Source organism: Momordica charantia, assembly GCF_013281855.1.
Source record: "Momordica charantia cultivar OHB3-1 chromosome 9 unlocalized genomic scaffold, Mcharantia_2.0 BLBB01000009.1, whole genome shotgun sequence".
NCBI lineage: Eukaryota > Viridiplantae > Streptophyta > Magnoliopsida > Cucurbitales > Cucurbitaceae > Momordica > Momordica charantia.
This window is the reverse complement of record NW_028275167.1, coordinates 24,854,534-24,877,687: the sequence shown is the minus strand read 5'-3', so window position 1 is coordinate 24,877,687 and position 23,154 is coordinate 24,854,534. Positions and strand designations below refer to the sequence as shown.

The window sequence follows — 23,154 nt, the reverse complement described above, 5'->3', positions numbered from 1 at the left end:
AACTCCATGAAAGCATTCGACATTGTTTGATTTAACTGAGAAATAATAAGACATTAATTAAGGGTTTCGACTGTGATGAATTTGATTTTAACTGAAAAGTGCATTGGACCTTTATTCAAGGCTTCGTATCTGTTGGGTTTGATTTCTGAAAAATGCAAAATATGTACCGTACTTTTTATTCAAAGTTGCGACCTCAATGGGTTCAATTTTACAAAATAAATAAAATGCACCAGACCATTTTCAAGACTTCCACCTCCATGAGTTTGATTTAATCGAAAAATGCAATAAAATTGGACCTTTTAGAGACTAACCCTCTCTTTATTGAATTATTTGAAATTCGAGAAATGATTTTAAATTCTTTATTTTGTTTGGAACGAGAATGATTTGAAACTAATTAAATTAGATTTCTTTATTTGGATGTTTACGAGAAATGAAAAGAAAATAAAAATTTTACTGAATTGGACTTTTAGTCTAAATTTATTAATTAGAAATTAAAATATGACGATATTTAACCTCGAAATTCTATGAAATACTGCAAAATCCGAAAATAGGATTTGAAATTTGGCTCAAAATTATGTGGTACCAACCAATGGAATTCATTTGAAATCCATCATAATTTTGAATTCCTTCAAAATCCGACCGGCCAAACAGAACATAAAACATATTTAGCCTAATATGTATCTTAAAGAATATTGCAACTTTGCACTTTTTTTTCCAAATATAGAATAAACATGACTTTTCTTGATATATTTTATTTTTGTAAATTTTAAGCTTTCTGATACTTTTAAAATATATTTTATTTTAGTAAAAGTCTTTTTTTTTCCTTTTAGTTTCAGAAAAGGTAAAGAATATTGCAACTTTGCACTTTTTTTTCCAAATATAGAATAAACATGACTTTTCTTGATATATTTTATTTTTGTAAATTTTAAGCTTTCTGATACTTTTAAAATATATTTTATTTTAGTAAAAGTCTTTTTTTTTTCCTTTTAGTTTCAGAAAAGGTAAAAGTCTTTTAGGTATAAGAACAAAATTGAGATTTTTAGAAGCACTAGTTAGTATCGTGTGAATTTGCATTGCACGTGGTTATAAATATTTTAATATAATATTTCTAATAATTTAACATATAAAATAGAATTTTTAAATGTACTAATATTTTATTTCAAATAAAATATATTTAATATATCTACCAATTTAACATATAGAATAACAATTCATCGAAACTTATAAGTGATACTAATATTTTGTTTCAAATAAAATATATTACTATTTGTTGACATTTTCAATAAAAAAGGTATAGTCTTCAAACTAAAACAATAAAATAAGAGGTATAAAAAACATTGAATATACTATAAAATTGAAATAATTAATGTGGTTATCAATTTTTGATAATCAAATCTATTGTTAATTGAAACATAATAAATTAAATCAAATTATGTAACTAAAAATTCGAACAGTAGTGAAATAATTTGTTAGATTGTCAAAATTATAATTAAATATTAAATGATCGGAACAAATAAAATTACTTATTTTTACTCTTAAGCTACTTTCTAAAATTGAAAAATCAAATATATTTTTTCTATTTTTAAAAGGATAAATATAAATTATACTACACCATTTAAATATAATAATAATTAAAAAAATACAATCTATAGCACAATTATTAGCAACTTTCTTAATCTAAATATGGATACAAAACTATTAGACAATTTAAAAAATGGATGGTACGTTAATGTAATATTATGTAGTTAAAGAAATAATGTTTTGATATTAAAAAAACTAAAAATATTAAATATTAAATCAAACTTGAAAACAACATTAACTAAATATTAAAACACAATATATAACTTAAAAGTAAACCACATAAAAATATTAAAATAATCTAAAAAACATAAAAGTTGAAAATAATACGAATACATAATTTTGTTACTCTACATCTTAATCGATTAAATATGTTTTTGGATTCTCAAGAATTAACTTCTCTCAACACACCTAACAGTTACAACTCTTTTGGATTAAACTCCTTGTTTCATTGAATGGTCACAAATTTTTTGGATCTCTCGTATTGGGGGCAAAATGGGGAGGTAAAAATTTTCCTCCATAACCCCATTTAGATATAGTATACATATAGATAAGAATAATATTGTTAAGCGACCATGATTATTAGCATAGCTCTAACTAATCAAGACATATATTATTGACAGAAAAAAAAAGTCATAGACTATTGTTACAACATAAAAATATTAGAATGAAAATATAATTTAACAAAAGTACTATTCAAACAAATTTTCACAACAGAAAAATAAAATTTTTGTTTCACCCAATTTCTAATTTGATGGTGATAAACTAACTGAAGGGGTTTTTGATAAAATACCTCCAGAAATAGATCCCAATTATACATTTTATTGAAGCTTTTATCCATAGTGGGAGGTAAAAGATAGGTAAAATTACCAATTTAGTCCTTAGAGACTTTTGTATTTGATTTCAAGTTGGTCTCTGTATCAAATCTCCTAAAACATTATTGTCGTTACTAGAAGTTAATAGTTTTATTACGTTTACATGTTTTATTTGGAAGAAGATTCATCATCTCACCCTTCCATGTTTGGAGAAAACGAGCTACACAAGACGATGACGTTTTGGTAGATTAACCCGATTACAAGGACTAAATGAGAACTTTTAAATCTATAGGACCTAAAATTGAAACCAGGTACAAACTGTAGGAGCTAAAATGATCCTTTAACTTAAACGATCTGACAATTTTCCAGATGAAACGAAACGAGTCCTCGATTCTTCAACGTTGTTTATCGTTCAAGAACTATAACAAAATTACACTAATCAAAATGTTGAGCAAACAGCTTTTGTACATTCAAGACTATAAAAAATAAAAAAAAAATTAATGACTATGGAACCTAGCAACAAGATATGAGCAGCCAAGTGTATCATAAAGAGGAAAATCAAATAACTATTTCTAGCAAGAGAACAACTTTCTGAGCTTGAACTACTAACCTCTTTCTAGTGCACTTCAGTACTCATTAAAATGAATTGCACCAACTTTCCACACAATGTAAGTGGTAGCAAACATCACTGTACTGATGAAAACAAAGGAAAAGGCGATGACAAACAGATCTGAACCCCCGGGAAACTGAAAAGTCCAGCCTGGTTTCGGCATCCCTCGCTTGCTATCATCGAACAGATTTGTAGGGGCTTCTGGAAGCCTCGTCCTTTTCTTCCCTTGATCGTTCTCCCGTAAAGCTTCCAAAACTTTGCTGCCCATGTCGGATTTGGATGGCTTGGATTCGTTGTTGTAACGGCTAAGGACACGGGCTGCCCTTAGTCTTTCTCTTGCAGTTAATGGAGACTTTCTTGTGGATTGTGAATCAGGAGATGAGCTTGTACCTGGACTCTGATTTGAAGACAGTCCTTGTCCATTGGAAGCCTCATAGGAAGACTCATTGTTGTTAACACTTAGTTGAGAAACTATGCTTTCTGCCGAAGCATCCAAAGGCGGTTGATTCACAGCGGAGGAATCGTCGTCGGGAAGAGTTCTTCCAGTAATTCCAGAACCTTTCTCATTGGTGTCTGTGTCTACCTGGTTGCTGCCTGCAGCTGCAAGAGAAAGAGACAATCCTTGTCTTCTCTCCTTTGCAATTCCTCTTGTGCCATACGTCCCGTAGAAGGTTGTCAGTTTGTTGACCTTTGGAAATGAGGGTCTCGAAATGTTCTCATTGGTGGTTTGCAACTTCTGAAGTAGGAATAATTAAGGGAACCACAACCACCAAGATTATGATGGCTAGAACAAATATAATGTAGTTGACATGTCATAAAGTAATGGTTAAATTACTAGACTAGTCCTAAACTTCCATGAGCATATCTAATAGGTCCCTAAATAACTTGAAAAAATGTCTAATACATATCTGAACTTTCGATTTTTTTTCTAATATGTTCCTAAACTTGATGTGTCTAATAGGTCCCATAACTTCTAAATTTGTGCATGATATGACCCTAAAAGTGTCTAACGAGACCTTTGACCTTTGAATTTTGGTTTTAATAGGTCCACAAGTTTTTAAAAATATCTTATAAGTTAGGGACCTATTAGACACAAAATTGAAAATTTAGAGATCTATAAGAAACTTTAAAATTCAAGGATCTACTACACATAGTTGAGCGACTAAACTTGTAATATTTAACCTAAGTAATTAAGTACTGAACAAACAGAACAGAGAAGGCATAAAAAGCTTTAAGGCATTAGTTGGACCCAATGATGATTCAAATGAATGTTCAGTACTTGATCTTTTAAGCTCAAGAGAACATTAAGTATGAAAAACTTATCAGTAATACCAGTTGAACTTAAAGTTTCATATCCAGATGCTCTGCCAAGTTTATCATAACAATGAAATTATGAAGGCGACATAAACTCAACAGATCACTAGCCGTTCAGAGGGAAACGAGGAATCTATTTTTAGGCGACCTTCAAGTGTTTCAGACTAGACATGAAACTTTAAAGGGTCTACAGGACTAAGTTGAGAAATCAACTTTTCTTTGCAATTTCCCCTTTCAGCTCAGGATATTGTTGATGCTGCCATTCCAATGTCGGTATCTTACTCATTTCAAAACAGAACATTCATTTTTTGGTCTAATGATTTGATTTCTAGAGTCCTCCTAATTCCAACACTTTAGCTTGTTGATATTTATATCAAATATTGCCATGATTTGGCTGTTCTCTCTACATCTCAATTTAGACAAGGAACACCCTCCCAAACCCACCACAGTGGCACAGTATGTATCTCAGACGCTTGAGAAATATTCCAATTCAAATACAGAGAACTTTAAAGTTCTTGAGCAATCATACAGTAAATATAAAACGGAAGAGAGAAATCCCATTTCACACTATTGAATTTATCAAAAGAAAATTACAGAAACCTAAAACAGCACCAGGAACACTGTCTCCAACATCACTTAACAAAGAATAAGAATCTTCAAATCTCATCAAAATTTTAAGCTCCTTTCCGTGCTTAGGTCGATTTATCATCCAATTTCAACCAAAATCGCCACAGAACAAATGTAAATGATCTCAAAAAAGCGAATCGTTCGAAACAAACAAAAACAATAAGGGGATGCAGTTCGTTCATAGATACTGAAGTAGAAAAAGAGAGAGTGGTACCGTTGAGTTGAAGGCGGCGAGTAGATTCAGAGAAACAGCCATTAATGGAGATTGGTTTTAAGGCCCAACCATAGAGAAGGAGGATTTAGAGAGGAGAAACAGCTCCTCCGATGGCCAATGGTTCCTTCATTTTGAGTATTTTTGTGGGTAATAAAATGGCGAATGGCCTGTAATCCAGAATCAAGAGGATCAGGGATTTTCCCGCTTCACGCTCCATTTTGGCGCGTGTATGTCACTCCAGGTCTTCGGAGTAGAATTACCTTTTCACCCTCTATCTAGAATAATAATAGATTCATTCTAGATTCTCCGTGTATTTATTTATTTATTTTTAGTACAACAACTGGAGGTAAAGTAATGCTCACTTTGACAGTAGTCTGTGTATTTAAATTAGTCTTGAATTTGTAAATTTTTAAAAAATACTTCTTAAAATAAAACTACCTTTAAAAATATTGTGAATCCAAGCTGCGAGGAGTAGTTAATTCAAATCTCCACCTCCACCGATACTAAAAAATCTCTCATCACAGGACCACATATTTTAAAAGAAATTGTAGCATGTTAGTATCTTAAGAGACTTGAAATCCTATCGTTTTCAAAAAATCATGCCTTGATTTTCAAAAGGGCATTATATTTAAAATTAGTTTCGATTTAAAAATATTTTAACACATTGTTTAATTTTTTGTAATATTAAAAAATTCCCTTTGTGTAACAGTTATATTTTTAAATTAAAAAATTATAGTGCATAGATTTCTTCTCGATAAGAAACGAGGAGTATAGAGACTTTTAGATACATAGTTAGAAAGTTTAATTATTTATTAATTTTTAAGTAAGGAATTTATTAGAAAAGTTAAAAGGAATAAACCTATAATTACACTAAATTTTTATTAATTGAGAAGAATCTCATGAAACGTGTTCACTTGAAGTCTTTTATTTTACTTGTACGAGTTATGTTCATCTCATAACTTATTCATATCTAAGGTTTAATGTGATTTTTTTTTCTTTTTTTTTGGATAATTAGGAGTTGGAGCTTTGCTCTCCTATATCCAAAGACACCTGCATCCGCCCCAATGATCTCAAGTCCTTGTCAAATGGATTACTCCTGGGGGGCGTCTAAGGTTTAATGTGATAAAATTAAAAAAAAATTCTATTTAATGAACTTTTTTCAAAAAATTATCATGCCAAGCTTACTGTTTCTTATGAGAGGAAAGTTAATAATCTATGAAAAATCAAGACTATGCATGAATTTGATCATACATTTTCATAATCAATACAATGGGAAAAGGAATTTTCCAAACCAAAATTTAAGGGAATTTTCACACTATGATTAGACAAATATGAGGTGAAGATTTGAACTTACTCGGAAGAAGTAAGATGCCTACAACTCTCTGTTACAAAACAAACAGTATACATCAGAATAGAAAAATGGTTTGGTATTGTAAAGTCAAAGAAGATTTGGACATTAAATCAGAGCTCTAAGTTCTTTAACCTACTTTGCTCAGATTTCAGAAACTAGAACTAAGAAACTAAGCAGAAGATCAATTACAGTATTTAGAGCAAATACCCACTTGCTCTTCACCTTGAAATCGAGCCTAAAACTGGTCGGATTGCTGCCTTGAAATCTTCGTAAAACTTTTGCTCGGAAAATCGCCCTGCACGTCTCCTCGCAGCAGCAGCCATCTTAAGTCTCTCGGGTTCGGGCATTCTTACAATTTGCATGATGGCATCTGCATATTCATCCACATTGGTGGCGAGGAATCCAGTTTGTTGTGCGTCTTCTTCAAGAACTATGTCCATCTTTGGTCCAGCAGAGTTATGAGCTGAAAGTAAAAGAAAAATATAGGATTTTCAGTGAAGGTTTATAAACCAAAAGGAAAATAAGTAAAAGTGAAGTAAAAATGAGTCTCCCACCAATTGGGATTGCTCCTGCAGCCATGAATTCCACCACGCTAATTCCAAAATGTTCATCCGTCATCGAATGAATTCCCGCCACAGCGCCTCCTAGAAGGTCCACCAAGTCTCTGCATGAATCCAGGAGTTGCAAAAGCTTGTAAAGCCAATATAAGAAGTTAACAAATTACAGTTCAAGATGAAGTTCAAAGTCCAAATCAGATCTTAGCACCGGGAAAAAGTAATATTTCGGTGTTTGAAGTAGAATTCATTTTATTGAATCATTCGAGGTCCAATGGAAACAGAATTCTGGAGTCCTTGTTTATCATTGTCATATAACCAGCGAGTGTTAGTGCCTAGGTCAACAGTTTGAGTTTGAAGTTTACGTCTATTCTTCTCATTAGAAAAAAAAACTACTTCTATTGTGGGGTTCTCTTGTTTTATAGGATTTTTCATAGAGGTGGTTGGATTGTTTATCAAATTTGTATCATGTATCCGCCATTTACATAGATGTCCTTTGATAGGCCTCGGATGGCCTATCTGCAATATACTTAATTAATCGCCCACAAAACAGGGCGCAAAACAGAAAGCAAGCTCAGCTCTTTGAGAGGCCAAAAATTCTAACTTCTCAAATCTCAAGGATAATCTCCCTAAGGCCAAAATACAAGAAATCAGAAGATGCCGTAAAACAAGTCCCTACCCCTTAGAAATAACCCTCCCTCACGACCTATTGCCGTGACCTACTATTACAAAATGAGCCCCATCACTCTTCTTTTTTCTGTCCTTTCTTCTGTTACAAACAGAAGCGTACGGCTGGTGTTCTATGTTCCTATCATCCTTCTTATTTTAAAAACAAGTTGCTCTCAAGATGGCTCAAGAAGTATAAAATTGTCAATAAATTAAATTGAGCATGTATTTCAAATCACTGTCTAAACCCTCAAATATGAACTAAGAATATTTTGAATTCCATGATCCTGATCAAATGCAGCTCAATTAAAAGTTACTGCAAGGAAAACCAGAGACCATTAATATATTAGGATACTCTTTCAAAAAAAAGATAAAATAATGGGAAATAAGACACTCCACGGGAGGGAAATAATGTTATCCCTTTTAGCCACTTGAAACTTTTAACTATATTTAAAACATACAAATAATAGAAATAAAAACTAAGTTGCAAGTGACTAACAATAAATGGGAGCAATGAAACCTTTCCTACAGCAATACTAAGGGAAACTTTTCTGAGAGGAACTAACCTGTACATTAAATTCTTGTAGAATTCCACATCCCCATCAACCTTCAGTTCAACAGCCTTGTTTTTCAAATTTTGGAGTCTTTCTTCATCTGCGTTATTGCGACAACTGCCCACGAACTGGAGCTTAGGCCTCACTAAGCTTGCATCTAACTTCTTGATGGCAACTGAAAATGCCTCAAGTTGGAGTAAATGTGCCTGAGATGATCAATTTCAGGAATCAAAAGACTTGATAACAACTGAAGGCCCTAAGTATGAGCCGATGGAACTTTAGTACCTTGGATCATAAGGTTCATATAAGAGGGCCCACCTTCTCTGGACGAAATTGAGCAACAGATATAATTATTGGAGTTCTAGTGGGTCGTTCTAAAGGAAGTGCCTGTGCAGATAACAGCTTGTTATATGCAACCAGTGGAATGAACTCACCAATAGAGAGAACTTGATAGGATCAATAAAATTTCTTCAGGGAACATCAGAAGACAAACCTGTAATACAGATGTATCACATGGAGGATAAACTCGCTTTGTACGGTCTGGAATTTTCCAGAGTTTTTCGATGTGAGATCGAGTCCACGAAGAATTAACCATTGCAAGATGGGTAAATGAGCCCACAAATCCATACATCCAGCTAAAAATAACATAATAGATAACTTTGCATTGAGAGAGCCACGAGCTGCCACAGAGAAAATTTGTCATACACAACACTAAAATATGCAACATTTGCTAGAAAGTTCTCATGAAATTACATTAAGGATAAAATCACCAAATATCAAGGACATGCAGAGCTGAGTTGGACAAGAAGATTTTTACAGCACCAAATTCACATTCGTAAGACTACGGAGGAGCAGTTGTGTCCTATGGAAATGCTAAATGAGGGGGCCGAAAGGAAGCAAGAAGGGAAAAAGAACATCAAAAGTTGAGGGAAAGTAAATCCAATTAAGTATAACTTGCAAAAATATAAAATTGACTTCTAAATCTGTTGCCAATTATTTGGGCCTTCTAAAAGTCCATCCTCCTATCAATATTAGGAAAGAAGTTAAGTGAATGAACACAAGAAACATTAGAGCCATGAGCACAAATAAAAAAAATACATCCTCTTCTGATTCTTCAAAATCCCGAATGATAAATAGTTTAAATCCTTGAAAAACAAAACAAAACAATAAACACAATCACAAGCGCACAAATACATTGGCAACCAGAGGACATAAAATTTTTCAAAAACATCCAACTGCAGAAGTTATGAACCAGACCTCTTGGCAATTGAGGAGTTATTATTATACATTGAGCTCCTCCCACGAACACGAGATAGCATGTCCAAGCTGATGGTAGGATAATGCGTGTAGCAAATAACAATGCAACCGAACAACCGAGCAAGAGGATAAGTAAACGCATATCCACTAGTGTCAAAATAATATAGAGGAGTGAATTTGCATAAGGCCTCCCATGAGAGATAGATGGAGCCAAGACTTTGACCAATCATAGTGAAGTGAGGATAAGTTGTTTCTTCAATCCAGTTCCTCTTATGAAGATGCACAACCTAGGCGAGGAATCGAGACTCGATTTAAAAGTAATAGATCAGATATACTTTCAGTGAAATAAAAAGAGGGGAAATCGTATAGTAAATAACTTCAAGAAGATTGAACAGCAGAAATGTTCGCGAACAGGATCAAAAACCGCAGTTTACTTTCCGGCATCCAAGATCAAAGCGAGTAAGAAAGAACCTGAGGTGGAGAAAGAAGTTTGACGCCAAATCGATCGACAGCACGAGCCATCAAGCTCTCCGGTGAAGCATCATGATCGCCGGTGAAGACGACGCAATCGAGGCTAGGGTTTTCATCCTGAATAGCTTTGACGGCGCACCACAGCACTCTCTCTCCGCCTCCGCCGTCGTTGGTGTAGGGATGGAAGAATCCGACGGCTCTCTTCCGGTTCCGCCGGCCATTAAGAATTCCCAAACCAATTCTTCGAATTAAGGCAACGAGAGCTGTGATCAATATCCACAGCAGCAATGCGCCGGCCATAAACTTCAAAATATCGCAGAAATTTCGATCGGAAGATCTTGAGGTCAATTGAAATCACGGTCGGCGTAGGTAATTGATATCTATCTTTGTTTCTGTTCAGGCCCAGCCATTGCGATTAGTCGGCGGGGTAGATTTGTATTTTCTCCTTTTCTTTTTAAATTAAAACAAAGGTAAATAACATTTTGGATTTTTTTTTCAATATAAAATAGAAATTGGCGTCGACTTCACTCCATCCGAATGTACATTTCTGCCTCTGAGTTAGAGAATTAGAAAAAAATGGATTTCTGTTTTTAGTTTTTTGGTCTTTTATTTTTATTTTTAAAACAAAAATCATATATATTCCTGTTTCTAATTTATTAGAAATAAAAATTTTGGTGAGAAAGAAAAGTAAAAATAAAAATTCAAAACAGAGAAAAATAAATTTTGTAGAGAGATAAATTTGAGAAGAAAATATTTTAGTGTGAGATAAATTTGTTAGAGAGAAATAAGTAAAATAAAAAGCATTTGGAGTATTTAGAAGAAAAAAAAAGAGTATGAAAAACATCATTTTTTTTAATTTACTAGAATTTCAAAATCTTTTTTAAAAATAAAAAATTGAATTAGTTATCAAACCATCTCGTTTTTTAAAAACTAAATAGAAAACGAAATAATTATCAAACAAATCCTTAATTTTTAATAATAGAGTTGTTTTCCATAGGGCGGCCATATTTTTTCTTGGTCATTTGGAAAAAAAAAACTTTTTTCTTTCATCATTTTATAACATTTAACTTAAATTTTTAATATTATCAAATTTTTACGATATAAATTTATAAATACGATTTGAAATTTTAGTTTATATATAGTTGCTTTCATGGTTGACCTATGCCATGTTGGATAATTTTATCAAGTAATACTTTCATTTAGTAAGAAATACTATGATCATCGATTAAACATAGTTAAAATATTATAACTTTGACCAAAAGATTAGAGGTTTCAATTTCCTCTCCCACATGTTATTGAACTGAGGAAAAAAAAAACCTTATGATGATCATGTTAATGTTGTTGTTGTTGGTTTTTTTTTTTTCTCCTCAAAACTTCTCATTGAAGATATGATTATCAAATTTAACGTCATACTCCGCTCTCATGAGCATACCTTATCTTTCATTTCTTTTAAGCCCTTTTCATTAGGGAGAGAACTTTCCTTTCACATGTAGTCCACATGGCATCTTTTTCTTTTTTCATGATTTTTTTGTTTATTTTTTCGAAAATAAAAATAAAACAAAGCTTAGGAATGTTTGAGTCTAGTAAGTTAAAGACACCATATTTCGAAACCTCAATCCATTTGTTGGTCAGATCTCTAAGAGATATTATACTAATTAATCAAACACTCTAAGTATTTAATGTAATGTAAATTACAGTCAAATATTCTCAAATTTTGACCTACCTCAAAACTCCACATTCTTTCACGAAAATTACAGCCAATGCCACCTCATACATTTTACTACATTTTCTAAATTATCGTAATCTATAAACTCAGATTTTTTAAACTAATTTAATACTTAGTCTAACTTGAGAATCTAATTAATACTGATAATCACTTGTTTACTACGGAATCTAATTTTCTCAAAAAAGTGATAAGAATATGAAAAAAAATACTATTTTTAGTTCACTGGCAGTTTAACATGATATACAAGTGAAAATTGTATGTTCGAACTCTTGTAATGTTGCTTCAGACCTGTTCAAGATTGGCAGAGAGATCGACACGTAGAGAGACTCGGCAAAGCGGGCAGCTCGACTGTGACCGGAGCCACTGGTCGACGCACTCGGAGTGAAAATAATGGCGGCACGGCGGCAGAACCTTAACTTTGTCCCCTTCCTCAAACACGCCCAAGCAAATACAGCACTCCGCCGTCGCCGCCGCCGCCGGCTTGTGCAGGGTAATCGGAAGGCAGAGGATCGCGGCCGGATCGAGCCCTTGCGGCGGCGGAACGGCGGCGGAGAACGCCGTGAGGCGGTGGAATCTGCAGACCCATCGGGCGTAAAGGAAAATAAAGGTAACGAGAAGGATTACGGCGAACAGAACGACGACGAAGAAGAAAGGCCGGCCGCGGATTTGGAAGATCCGGTCGTCGAACTCTGTGAAGTGCCAGGGGAGCGAGGGGGAAACTTGGGATGTCGACATTTTAATCGGCGATTCATCAATCGGACGGTGAGAATCGTGGCGGCGGAGGATGGAGATGGAAGAAGGAAGCAGGGGAAAGAATTTTGGGGGGTTTTTCGGAGCAGTGTGAAGTCAGATATTTTCTTTTTCTGAGAATAAATAATTGAGTCTTAGATATTTCTTTTGTTCAAAGATAGTTGCGTTTTGGTGGTACAGATATTATATGAAATATCTCGGCGTGCTCACTCGCGTTTAGAGCGCGTGGGAGTACAGCTTCATCGCTGCCTTTCATAGTTTTGGATGTTGGTTTTGGAAGCGTGACATGATTGACGATAATTTTCATGTCATTTTTCATATTTTTTCGGAGAAATGTCATTTTTCATTTCCACCAAACGGATTGGCTGACAATTTTCATTAGATATTTTGATGGATAAAAGTCATAAAGACATCGATTTTTCGTAAAGAGGTCATTAGTTCAAATTTCCACCCTCGTTTATTATACTTAAAAGAAAATAATAAAAATACTTTATATGAGTTATTTTATTTAGGATTGAAAATCACTTTCGAAGGTGCTCTAATTTCTGTAACGAATTTTTAATTTAGTTTAAATTTTTTATACAATAATTTAATATTTGTAATTTAAACTTTAGCGTTAATAAACTACAAAACCTAAGAACTCGTTTGATAATGATTTTTAGTTTTTGGTTTTTTGTTATTAGTTCTATATTTTTGAAAAACAAAACAAAACATGTTTGATAACCACTTTATGCTTTGAAAAAGTTAGAAAGTTGAAGAGATATGCTAAAAAGAGAATTATATGAAGAGTAGAGATGACAATAGTGTCGTACTAGAGTGAGGATGTCCTTTCACATCCTTGTCCTCATGAAAATTTAGTCTTTGTCTCCACTCTATTTTTTCGGTTCTAGAAATCGAGGTCTAGATCGAAGAATCCTCATTTGAGGACGGGGATATTTGTAGAAAATATTATCGGTTTAATAATTAATTTTAATTATTTTAGTATTAAAAAAATGTAACGAATATATATTAATTATCTTTACGATTATTATTTCTAGTATAAATAATAAGTTTTTAAAAATATTTAATGTTTTATTCATAATGTAGTAAAAATGTTAATAAAGTATATATTAATTAATTAAAATGGAATAAGGGACACTCCTGTGAATTTTTGTCATCCTAACAAATTTAGTGAGATAAAAATAAATTTTTTAAAGAGAAATTTTAGAGAAAGTAAAATTTAGCAAATTTAGCGAGACTAAACTATAGAAACATAAAGAAACAGATTTTAAAAAAAAGTTAGAGGAAAAAATTTTAGTGAGAGAAAAGTAAAGTTGAAAACAAAATATGACAAAGAAAGAAAAATTAGGAAGACAACAAAAAAATTATATCGAGAAAATATATTTTTTTTCTAGAGAAAGACAAATTATAAAAGGTGAAATTTGAGAGAGAAAAAAGTTTGGGAGAATATTAAATTTTGAGAGAGAGGGATGTGAGTGATATATTAGAACAAAAAGAAAAAAACATATAGATTAAAATTTTGGAGACTTGAGAGAAATAATAGTAAATATTGAAAAGATGAAAATTTTAGAGAGAGTGATAAATTTTTAAAGAGTGAAGTTTAGGAAGTAAAAAAATGTAGGGCGAACAAGAAATTTATTAAAGAGAAATATGTAAAAAAAAAAGTTGAGCATTAAAAGAAAAAAGAAAAAGATTTCAAAAGTTGAAATGATTTAAATTTTTTTTTTTTAAAATTGAATTGGTTATGAAACAGTTTTTTCAAAAATAAAAAATAAAAAACAGACGAAATGATATTCAATGGAAATATAGGGACAAAATGTGCTTTTTAACATTTATTTATTTGTATAATATGCATAAATAATTGTTGGGTTATTCCAACTTACAATAACAACACTAATCCATCGAGAAAATATATAATAATTAAGTAGAAAAAACCGGAATAAAAAGTGTTTGCAGAGAAACAAAAAGAGGGTGAGAGACCAAAAAATAGAAAAAAAAAGAGAGTAAATTAGTTGAAACTGAAAGAGCTGATACCAAGCTCAATGAATAAAAAATGATTTCGCCTTTTAAATTAGGTTTGAACTTGAAAATAAAAAAATGTTAGAAATTAAAAGTATTAAAAAAGTAACGGAACCAACCAATAAACCATCTAAAATTTGGGCCCAAATTCCAGCACTTAATTTATGCTCAATTGGTTACACAAATTAATAATTTTTCGAGTTCTTCATTCACATATTACAATATTTATTAAGAGAAAAAATTGTTTCCAAATGTTAAAAGGAACAAGAAGGAGAAGTTTGTGAGGAGAGAAAATAATGTTGAGGCCCATGGGCCTTGGGCTGGCCTAAAATCTTGTTTTCTGTTATTTTCCCAATTAAGTGCTCGAATTTGGGCCTAAAATATTGTTTTCTGAATAAAAGTTTATCTTAGATTTGAAGATAATGGCAGAAAATAGGTATGACTTTGAGGACCATCCACGAACAAGTTATTTTTACATATTTGAATGGTTGTAGAAACTATAATTGCAAAATTTTAATATTTACACCGACAAAAATATTTTGGCATAAGATAGAAAATTTGTGCCTAAGAAATCTTGAATTTAAGAAAACATAGAAGGAAAAATCATCCAAACAAAACAACTACATTATTTTTCTTTCATTTGAGATAGTTTGGTAGAGGTGTTCAAAATAGATTATTTAAGTTTGACGATTTTTAGTTCATATGATATAGTCAAATGCAAAGATGAATTAATATTGAGTTAAAAAATTGTAGGCATGTTAATAAATTATACGTAGGAAGCTACGTTTTGATTGACAAGTATTGTATAATTAGATCGTTTATTTTGGTCATTTAAAATATGAAGCAAATTTTAACTTCTATCCAATTGTTAAATAATAAAATAATAACAAATATTAATTACCTCCTTTCCTAGCATAGGACTAATTTAGTCACTTCAAACATAACAGCCAACAAATTTACTTTATGTAAATAGGCATTTAGAAAGGAAAAGAAATATTGAAGAAAACAATAGATCAAAAGTATTTTGAATCTCATTTGAAACCACACATATAGATTATTTGCCATAATTTCAAATTAATTATCATATGCACAAATATATAGTTACCTTAAAAAAAGTTAGGTCATATATATATAATATATATATATATAATCAAAATATCTAGAAAGGTACAATTAATAAAGTATACTTGTTATTGACAATATAAATATAATTGTAAAAAATATTAATTGTTCATTAAAATGATTCAAAACTTTTTTGTGAGTTGTTTGTGTCCTCAATTTATACTTTTTTTTTAATTTTTTTTATTGACATTGAATCCTTTTAAATTTAAGATTTTTTCGTCCTACATTCAATCGATGTTGACATGTTTATCTCCTTTACTACCACTCCTTGAAAATGTGACATATAATTGAGAAATATTGAACCAATAAGTAAATTCTACCATTATTTTTTTGAAAAGACGTGTAAGACGGAAAAAAATCAGCACAGACAAAAGTTGTTGGCAAATATCCATACAAATCAACGCACATAATAAAACACACCATCTTTTTTTGGTCGAAATAAAACAAAAGAAAATATAAAAGGATTGTTATTATAGAGGGAAAAAAAAGTGTATGATCATGTGTTCTTATCTCCAACCACAATGGCCATATCTCATATGAAGATTGCTTTTGAAAGGGCTTTATGGCTTTTTGGGAGATATGGATCAATCTTTAGGGGCCCTACTCATATTTTGACCTCTTATTGCTTTCTTATCAACCCTTTTCCTCATAGAATCTCTCTCTCTCAAATCATCTTCAAAAATCCTTTTTGTTTTCTCTCTCTCTCTTTTCTCTCTAGAATCATCTTAACAAAAATTAATGCTTTTGTTTCTCTCTAATATCATTTTGAAAGATTGGAGCCTTTTCTCTCTCCCATGAACATACATTAATGGTTAGATATGTACTGTTTAATTGAAAGGTTCGAATCTTCATCTTTATATTTATTGTACTAAAATAAGAAGACTTTGTATATATTTCTTAATATTTTCATTGAATAAAAACATCATCAATGTCATATAAGTGTTAATGAAATAATAATATTTATTTATTAAAAAATATTTTTTTTTTATAAATTTATTGAATTACTAGAATATCTATCGATATCGATATTTTTACCGATATATTTGTATAATGAATACATGATATTTTCTCATCAATATTGATATTCTAATCTTTGATTATCATATTCGAAGCTTTTGCCTCTCGGAGCAGCTTATCGATGGTCCTTTGCTTACTTCTTTGGAGTCGACGATAGATTGTTGATGGAACTCGTTATTATTGGCTTAATGCTCTCCCTCGTCTCTCAGATGTTATCATCTTTGAAACTTCGATCTCTCTCTTTTCTCTCTATAATTTATTATATCTTTGAAGTTTTTTCCCTTTCGCTAATAATATCATATTGAAAGATGTTTTTACCTCTTCCTGTCTCACTTTAGGAGGGAGAGAGGGAGAAAGAGAGACGAATTAAAGCATATTTGGAGAAGTATAGATAGGGAGGTGGGTTGGTTCAGGAAATGACAAAGGCATCTATTGGTAATATCAAGTGTCTTTTTTAGGGCATTGCATTGTAATTAAAAGGGAATTTTGATAGATATGATTAGATTATATATTTATATATAAACATCTCCTAATCCTACTTTAGTTCCATCCATCGTCACAATTACAACCCATTTCTCACTTTAAATTCCATCTTTAAAATTTTCAAAAGATAATTAAAGTTGGCCACATCATGAAAAATATATATATTTTTTTTTAAAAAAGAAAAGCTTGGGAACTTCAATTTGAGTTTGATAGTCTTGACTATTTAATTCAACTAAATCCCATCTCCTTTTTCTTCTAACAAGTTGGTGATTGTTTTCTTTCCCTCTTTTTTAAATACATGGATATTCAAATTCATGACGTCTTGGCAAGAGACATACCGAGTTAAGCTCATGTTGGCACTAAAATAGTATTATTTATGTAACACTATTGACTTTACTACTTATTTTGGTTGTCTTTAAATTTTTAGGCCGATTTGGTAACTTTATATTTCTTTTTTTCTCGTTTTTTCCTTTTTAATAAATAAAAACAGAATTGTGCGACGACTATTTTTTCTTTTTTTTTGTCTTTTTAATTGAAATAAAAATAGAAACATGTTTGGTAATATTTTTTTGTTTTGTTTATGGTTCTCTAAATTTTAGATTAAAAGAATTAAACAATTTTAATATTGAATTTAAATTTTAAAATTCAACTATTACATTTTTTAATGTTATATATTTTTGTATTTATTATGAATTTATAAGTGAAGAATGAATTTTTTCATGTTTGGGAAAAAACTGAAAACAAATAACAACAAACTTGATTTTGTCGTTGTTTCCAGTTTTGGAAACATTTAAATATGATACATGAGAAATTTAGACAATTACTAAATGCTAATGTTTCTTAAAAACTAGAAAATACAAACAAACTAGGATATATTATGCTTTAATGATAAATTTAACTATTCAACTTTGATATATCATATCTAATTAAATGGCCAAATTTTAAAAATTTTGAATTACAGCACCGGAACTTTGACAAATTTAACAATAATATCATAGGAATAAAATTTTCAAGGACAAAGATGGAAAATTTAGACAGTTGACATTTTATTGTACATCATTTTGTTTTGCTAATTATTTTTTGTTAAAAAAGAAAGTATTGGTGATTGAAAAAAGTAAGATAAAGATTCCAATTACATCATCTCTATTGTTTAAAAGTTGGATATAATTCTTTAATTCTGATTTTTAATAATATTAAATAAACAATATCAGTAATACTTCAATTCTATTTTTCTTTTAGAAACTTTGGTTGTGATTTTTAATGAAGATGAATAGTTGACAAAAGGAATCAATGATGAAGATCATGATTCCATTTTTGCAGTGTGAATGGTATATGGCTTTAAGATTTAAAATATCCTTTTTTTTTTGGAAACAAATGTAAAATGTAATCTTAATAACCTTTGCAAAATATAATCTTAATAACACAATTTTTAGATTAAAAAAATGTTTAGATACTCTTGTACTTTTCACTTTTCTTCATTTTAGTTTTTAAGTTTTCGAAATGTCCATTTTTTTATTCTTGTACTTTTAAAAAGTGCCTATTATTTCATTTATTTCCACCGTAATTTTAGCAGGATAATTTTACTTTAGAAAATTTCTTGAAATGTATCCACAAATTTGTATTAAAGGCCAAATGATTTTTATTGTATATAATATTTGTGTTAAATTTTAGAAAAAAAAAAGACGAAAATAGTAACTTTTCAAAATTACATAGACCAAACGAACATTTTGAAAATATATGGACTAAATAAACCAAAGTTAAAATTACAAAAAACAAAATGGATATTCCAAAAGGTATAGGACCAAAATAAACAAAAGACTCAAAATATTGAGACAGAAATAGTATTTAAACCTTAAAAAAAATTTGTCAATATAATCTAATTTGTTTACTCCAATTAGATTTTTTTCCCTTAATAAAAGAAGTTATGGAATGAATTCAACCCTAGAATTTTCAAAGAAAGGTTTTTTAATAATTAAGCAACCAACTATCCTCAAATCTAACGTATTCGTGTGTATGTATATATATTGTATATATGTATGTATATATGTATGAATATGTAGGGATGTATTTATGATTAAGAAAATCGTAACAAATCATTTATTAATATTAGTTATGCTACGTTTTATATAAATTTAAGTACTAAAATAAGGTCAAAGTGAACATAGCTTAACGATAATTGACATATATCTACAACCAAGAGGTTGTGAATTTGATCATCCAACCCACATGTCGTACTAAAAAAGTGTTAAAAGATATAGGACAAAAATATAATTGTAAAAGACACGAATAAATAAATTATATATATTCAAAATTATTGTTGGGACAAGATCATATGCCACATGGATTGTCATAGACATTAAAACTAATATATTATTTTCCTTCCAACTAAGCATTTTAAGTTGGCTTGAAGAATTAGCAAGATCCATATGGTATTTAAATACATGATGTGATATAATATTTGATGAATCCTACATATATCAACCACTTTAGATTATATTCATTCACTATTTTATTTAATATCAATATTAATGTCACACATCACATTTTCGTTTTATTAATATAATGTTTGACAAAGTAAATTATTAATCATCATGATTTTATGATTTGCGTATCTTATTTATATCTACCGACTAAAAGGAAAAGAAATAAAATAAAAGTTTGATTAGGATGGAAAAATTATTGATAGCAAGAAAAAAGCAGAAAATATGATCAACATCTGTAGAGGGATGATTACAATGATAAACTTTGAAATGACAATGAAGATATAGAAAAGTGAAGATTATGTTTGTTGATAGTACTATTTCGAATGAAAATTATTGTCCACATCAAATGGCATAGTTAAAAATAAATAAATAAATCTTTATATGATGACCAAAAACTATGGTGAAAAAGTGGTAATTACAAAATTATCTTTTTGAAAATATAACAAAAGTTAAAAAAAAAAACATTAACTATGTTAATTAGTATGTTGGCTAGCATAAGTGATAATCAATGGGTAAAGTTGATTAGCCATATTATAATTAATCAATAAATAGATTAAATTAGCGATTGTTACTATTATGGTTAATCAATATTTAAGTTATTTATTGATTAATGAGTATTACATTGAAATAAAAATGTACCCCAATTTTTATTATTAAAATTAATCAATGATTAAATTATTTTTTTAAGAATAGAATATTTACAATTATTTGTTTTATATATGCTATATTTAGATTTTTTTTAATAAAGTTACCTATATATGTTATCCATTTAAATTTTTCTATAAAATAATAAATAAATTATTTTTTTTAGTACAACATGCAGGGTGGAGAATCGAACTCACAAATCTCTTGGATAGAGGAATAGGTCAATTATCGTTGAGCTAGGCTCGCTTTGAAAGAATAAATAAATTGTTGATTTTAACAATTTTATATTTAATTTTAAAAAATTGATCTAGTTTATTCATAACTACTTTATGTTTTTTTTAAATAAAATTTTTTAGCCAAATATGACATAAAATATATGTTTGAAAACTTAGGAGCCTTTTTATTTATTTATTGTTTATTTTTAATAAAAGTCTTTATCAACTGCTGAGGCAAAATACACCCAACTAAAATCAATAAATGATATAGATTCTCTCATTAAATTGAATAAATCTGATTGTTAGATATCATTAATCCAACTTAGTTCAAACTCTTTTTCAAGTACCGATGAAGAATATGGATTTGAACTCACGAACTTTTTATCGAAAATAAGTTTCTTAACCCTTAATCGATTTAGTTATGTTCGATCTCGTTTAGTTCAAACTTTAAATCTATAAAAAGCATTCGGTCCTCAAATTTACAAAAATATCAACAAAATATTAATGTCAAACAAAGTTTCTCCTAAGAAATGTTCAGAGTCCAAATATTGATAAAATGTCGACATTCAAATAAGTTTCCTAATAAAAAATGTGTAAGTAGAGAGACGTTGTGACGTCCGAATAGAGAGGAGGGGTACATAGATGAACTGATACCACATCCGAGAGAGATCCTGAGATCATGGAAGATGATTAAGTAATATTTAAAAGAATGGATAGTCACTGCCTATATCAACGAGATGATTGACAGGCTTGGAGAAATCTCAAGTCCCTAAATACGGATTCCAAATTTTGGTCTGAATCCTAAGTTTGAGGCATTACAGACGTCCAAAAAGCTAAAAGAGAAAAATTAATTACCGTTTCGTGTCTCAAATTTAAAAAACACAACATCAATTCCTCAGATTTACAAAAATATCGATAAAATATCGACTTCACACTTTTATTTAATTTTTTTATATTTATTTTTAATAATATCAATGTTGATAGCAAAGGGGGAAGAACCAGATGTTGACAGGCTGTATGTATATCCTCCATTGACAAATTAGATACCCTAAAGAGAGCTTTAATCAAGTATATGTGCTCTTTCCAAAGGGATCCCATACAAGTGGGGCCCACCATCACATCTGATTCCCTAATTGGACGGCTCTGATCTTCCCATTTTTTGATGCTTAAAATTAAGCTACATGATTAGAGATTAGGTTAATTATTTTTATAATTGGTCACACAGTTAAAAAAAGAAAAAAAGAAAATTATTTTTAAAATATCCATATCTCATCTATATCTACCTTAAGAATAAAGAGTTATACTTGAAAAGACTGCTATCTTTTACCATTAGCACTCAAAAATTAAAATCAAATAAAAACCCTCTTTTTAACTTACTTTTAAATATTAATATACCATCTAAAAAAGCAAATTAAAATTTTGTTTTATTTATTTATTTTTCTCTTTTTATATGTAATATAAAAAGTTAGCCGACAGAAATTAACATATATACCATAGTTTTCTATAGAACTCATCATGAAATAAAATCGGTATAACAAAATTATAGGTGTCAGCCTGTAAACAAGGTAGTAATAAATTTAAAGTTCGAATTTCCTTAGTTTAAACTTTTTTTGAAAAATTGAATAAAGAAAAGGTTTAATCATTTTTCTTTTCCCTTCAAGTACAATAAATGTAGATTTTTGGAGTTAAATCTTTGACGTTAAGGAAAATAAGGAAAATAAGTAGAGGCATTACAGGTGAAATCATTCTAATTTTACCATGATTTTATACATTGACCTATAGAAAATCAAACATGTGGCCTAAAAATTAAGTGGTGGTTGGACACAATTAAAAAAAAAAAACAACTTGTGGCCATCATGAGTAATTGATTAGGTTTATTACTAGTCTTTTTTTTCTTTTTCTTTTTTTGAAAATCTAATTAGTGTTATAGTATATATCAAAGTGTGCAACTTTACTATTTATAAAAAATAAATAATTTATGAGAATACACTAAAAAAAATAAGGAAAAGAGATTTTTAACAAATAATTCTCAACCTACTATGATAAAATTAAATTAAAACAGGCAAAATTACCATAAGATTGTACACAATTAAATTCAAATAATCAAAACTCAAAAAAGATGAATTCATATGAAATCTATTTATTATTTCATAATTTATAAAACAAACTATTTTATATTCGTTGGTTCAAATCAATGGAACAAACTCAATTTTGCAAGTTCTGACAAATTTTTTGAAACCCAATTGAGAGATAGAATAAGGAATATCCTAAAGTGCAAAAGATTAAAAATTAAAATTTTAAAGGGAAAAAATAAATTCTTTTTTTTTAATGCTTTTATTATCTGAACTCTTGTTATCATCTCCGATGGGTTCCACCGCCCCAACAACCACCGTGGCCCACCGCCCCTACCAAAATTCTCCGATCTCATAATCCTTTTTCAGATGATTAATTTCTCATTTTAGGTAAAATTTTCAAGTTAACTATTAAAAACTTTTAGTGAATATAACTCATTTAGGAATTGTGGAAATAAATAGTTTGATGTGGGAAATTGGTTTCGGTATCCGATGTCAATAGCTTCAGTGAACACACGCATACAAAGAGAACTTCACATGGGTATGGTGCTAAGTTCAACACACTTCGATCTCTAAGTTAGTAAAGAGTTTAGTTGAGAGTAGAAAGTGTA

General features: G+C 30.1%; 3 protein-coding genes across 4 annotated transcripts; all 3 read right to left on the bottom strand.

Moving 5' to 3' along the window:
* Window positions 1–2,763: 2,763 nt before the first annotated feature.
* Window positions 2,764–5,300, bottom strand: LOC111015920 (uncharacterized). Its single transcript, XM_022291111.2, has 2 exons — window positions 5,159–5,300; window positions 2,764–3,739 (listed from the first exon to the last, which is right to left on the bottom strand). Exons 1-2 carry the CDS (start codon window positions 5,198–5,200, stop codon window positions 3,020–3,022), a joined length of 762 nt encoding a protein of 253 aa, XP_022146803.1. The 5' UTR covers window positions 5,201–5,300; the 3' UTR covers window positions 2,764–3,019.
* Window positions 5,214–10,448, bottom strand: LEW3 (UDP-Glycosyltransferase superfamily protein). Of its 2 annotated transcripts, XM_022291110.2 has the most exons (9): window positions 10,012–10,448; window positions 9,541–9,827; window positions 8,777–8,963; window positions 8,602–8,670; window positions 8,296–8,489; window positions 7,064–7,173; window positions 6,721–6,972; window positions 6,513–6,540; window positions 5,214–5,325 (listed from the first exon to the last, which is right to left on the bottom strand). In XM_022291110.2, the coding sequence occupies exons 1-7, from the start codon at window positions 10,309–10,311 to the stop codon at window positions 6,728–6,730; spliced, it is 1,392 nt and encodes a 463-aa protein (XP_022146802.1). In that variant the 5' UTR covers window positions 10,312–10,448; the 3' UTR covers window positions 5,214–5,325; window positions 6,513–6,540; window positions 6,721–6,727. The 2 variants fall into 2 exon arrangements, with proteins under 2 accessions (XP_022146802.1, XP_022146801.1); XM_022291109.2 differs by lacking the exon at window positions 5,214–5,325 and having other exon boundaries at window positions 6,480–6,540.
* A 1,236-nt stretch (window positions 10,449–11,684) lies between these two features.
* LOC148209246 (RING/U-box superfamily protein) lies at window positions 11,685–12,628 on the bottom strand. Its single transcript, XM_088117273.1, has one exon. It carries the CDS (start codon window positions 12,470–12,472, stop codon window positions 12,020–12,022), a length of 453 nt encoding a protein of 150 aa, XP_087973399.1. The 5' UTR covers window positions 12,473–12,628; the 3' UTR covers window positions 11,685–12,019.
* Window positions 12,629–23,154: the final 10,526 nt, after the last annotated feature.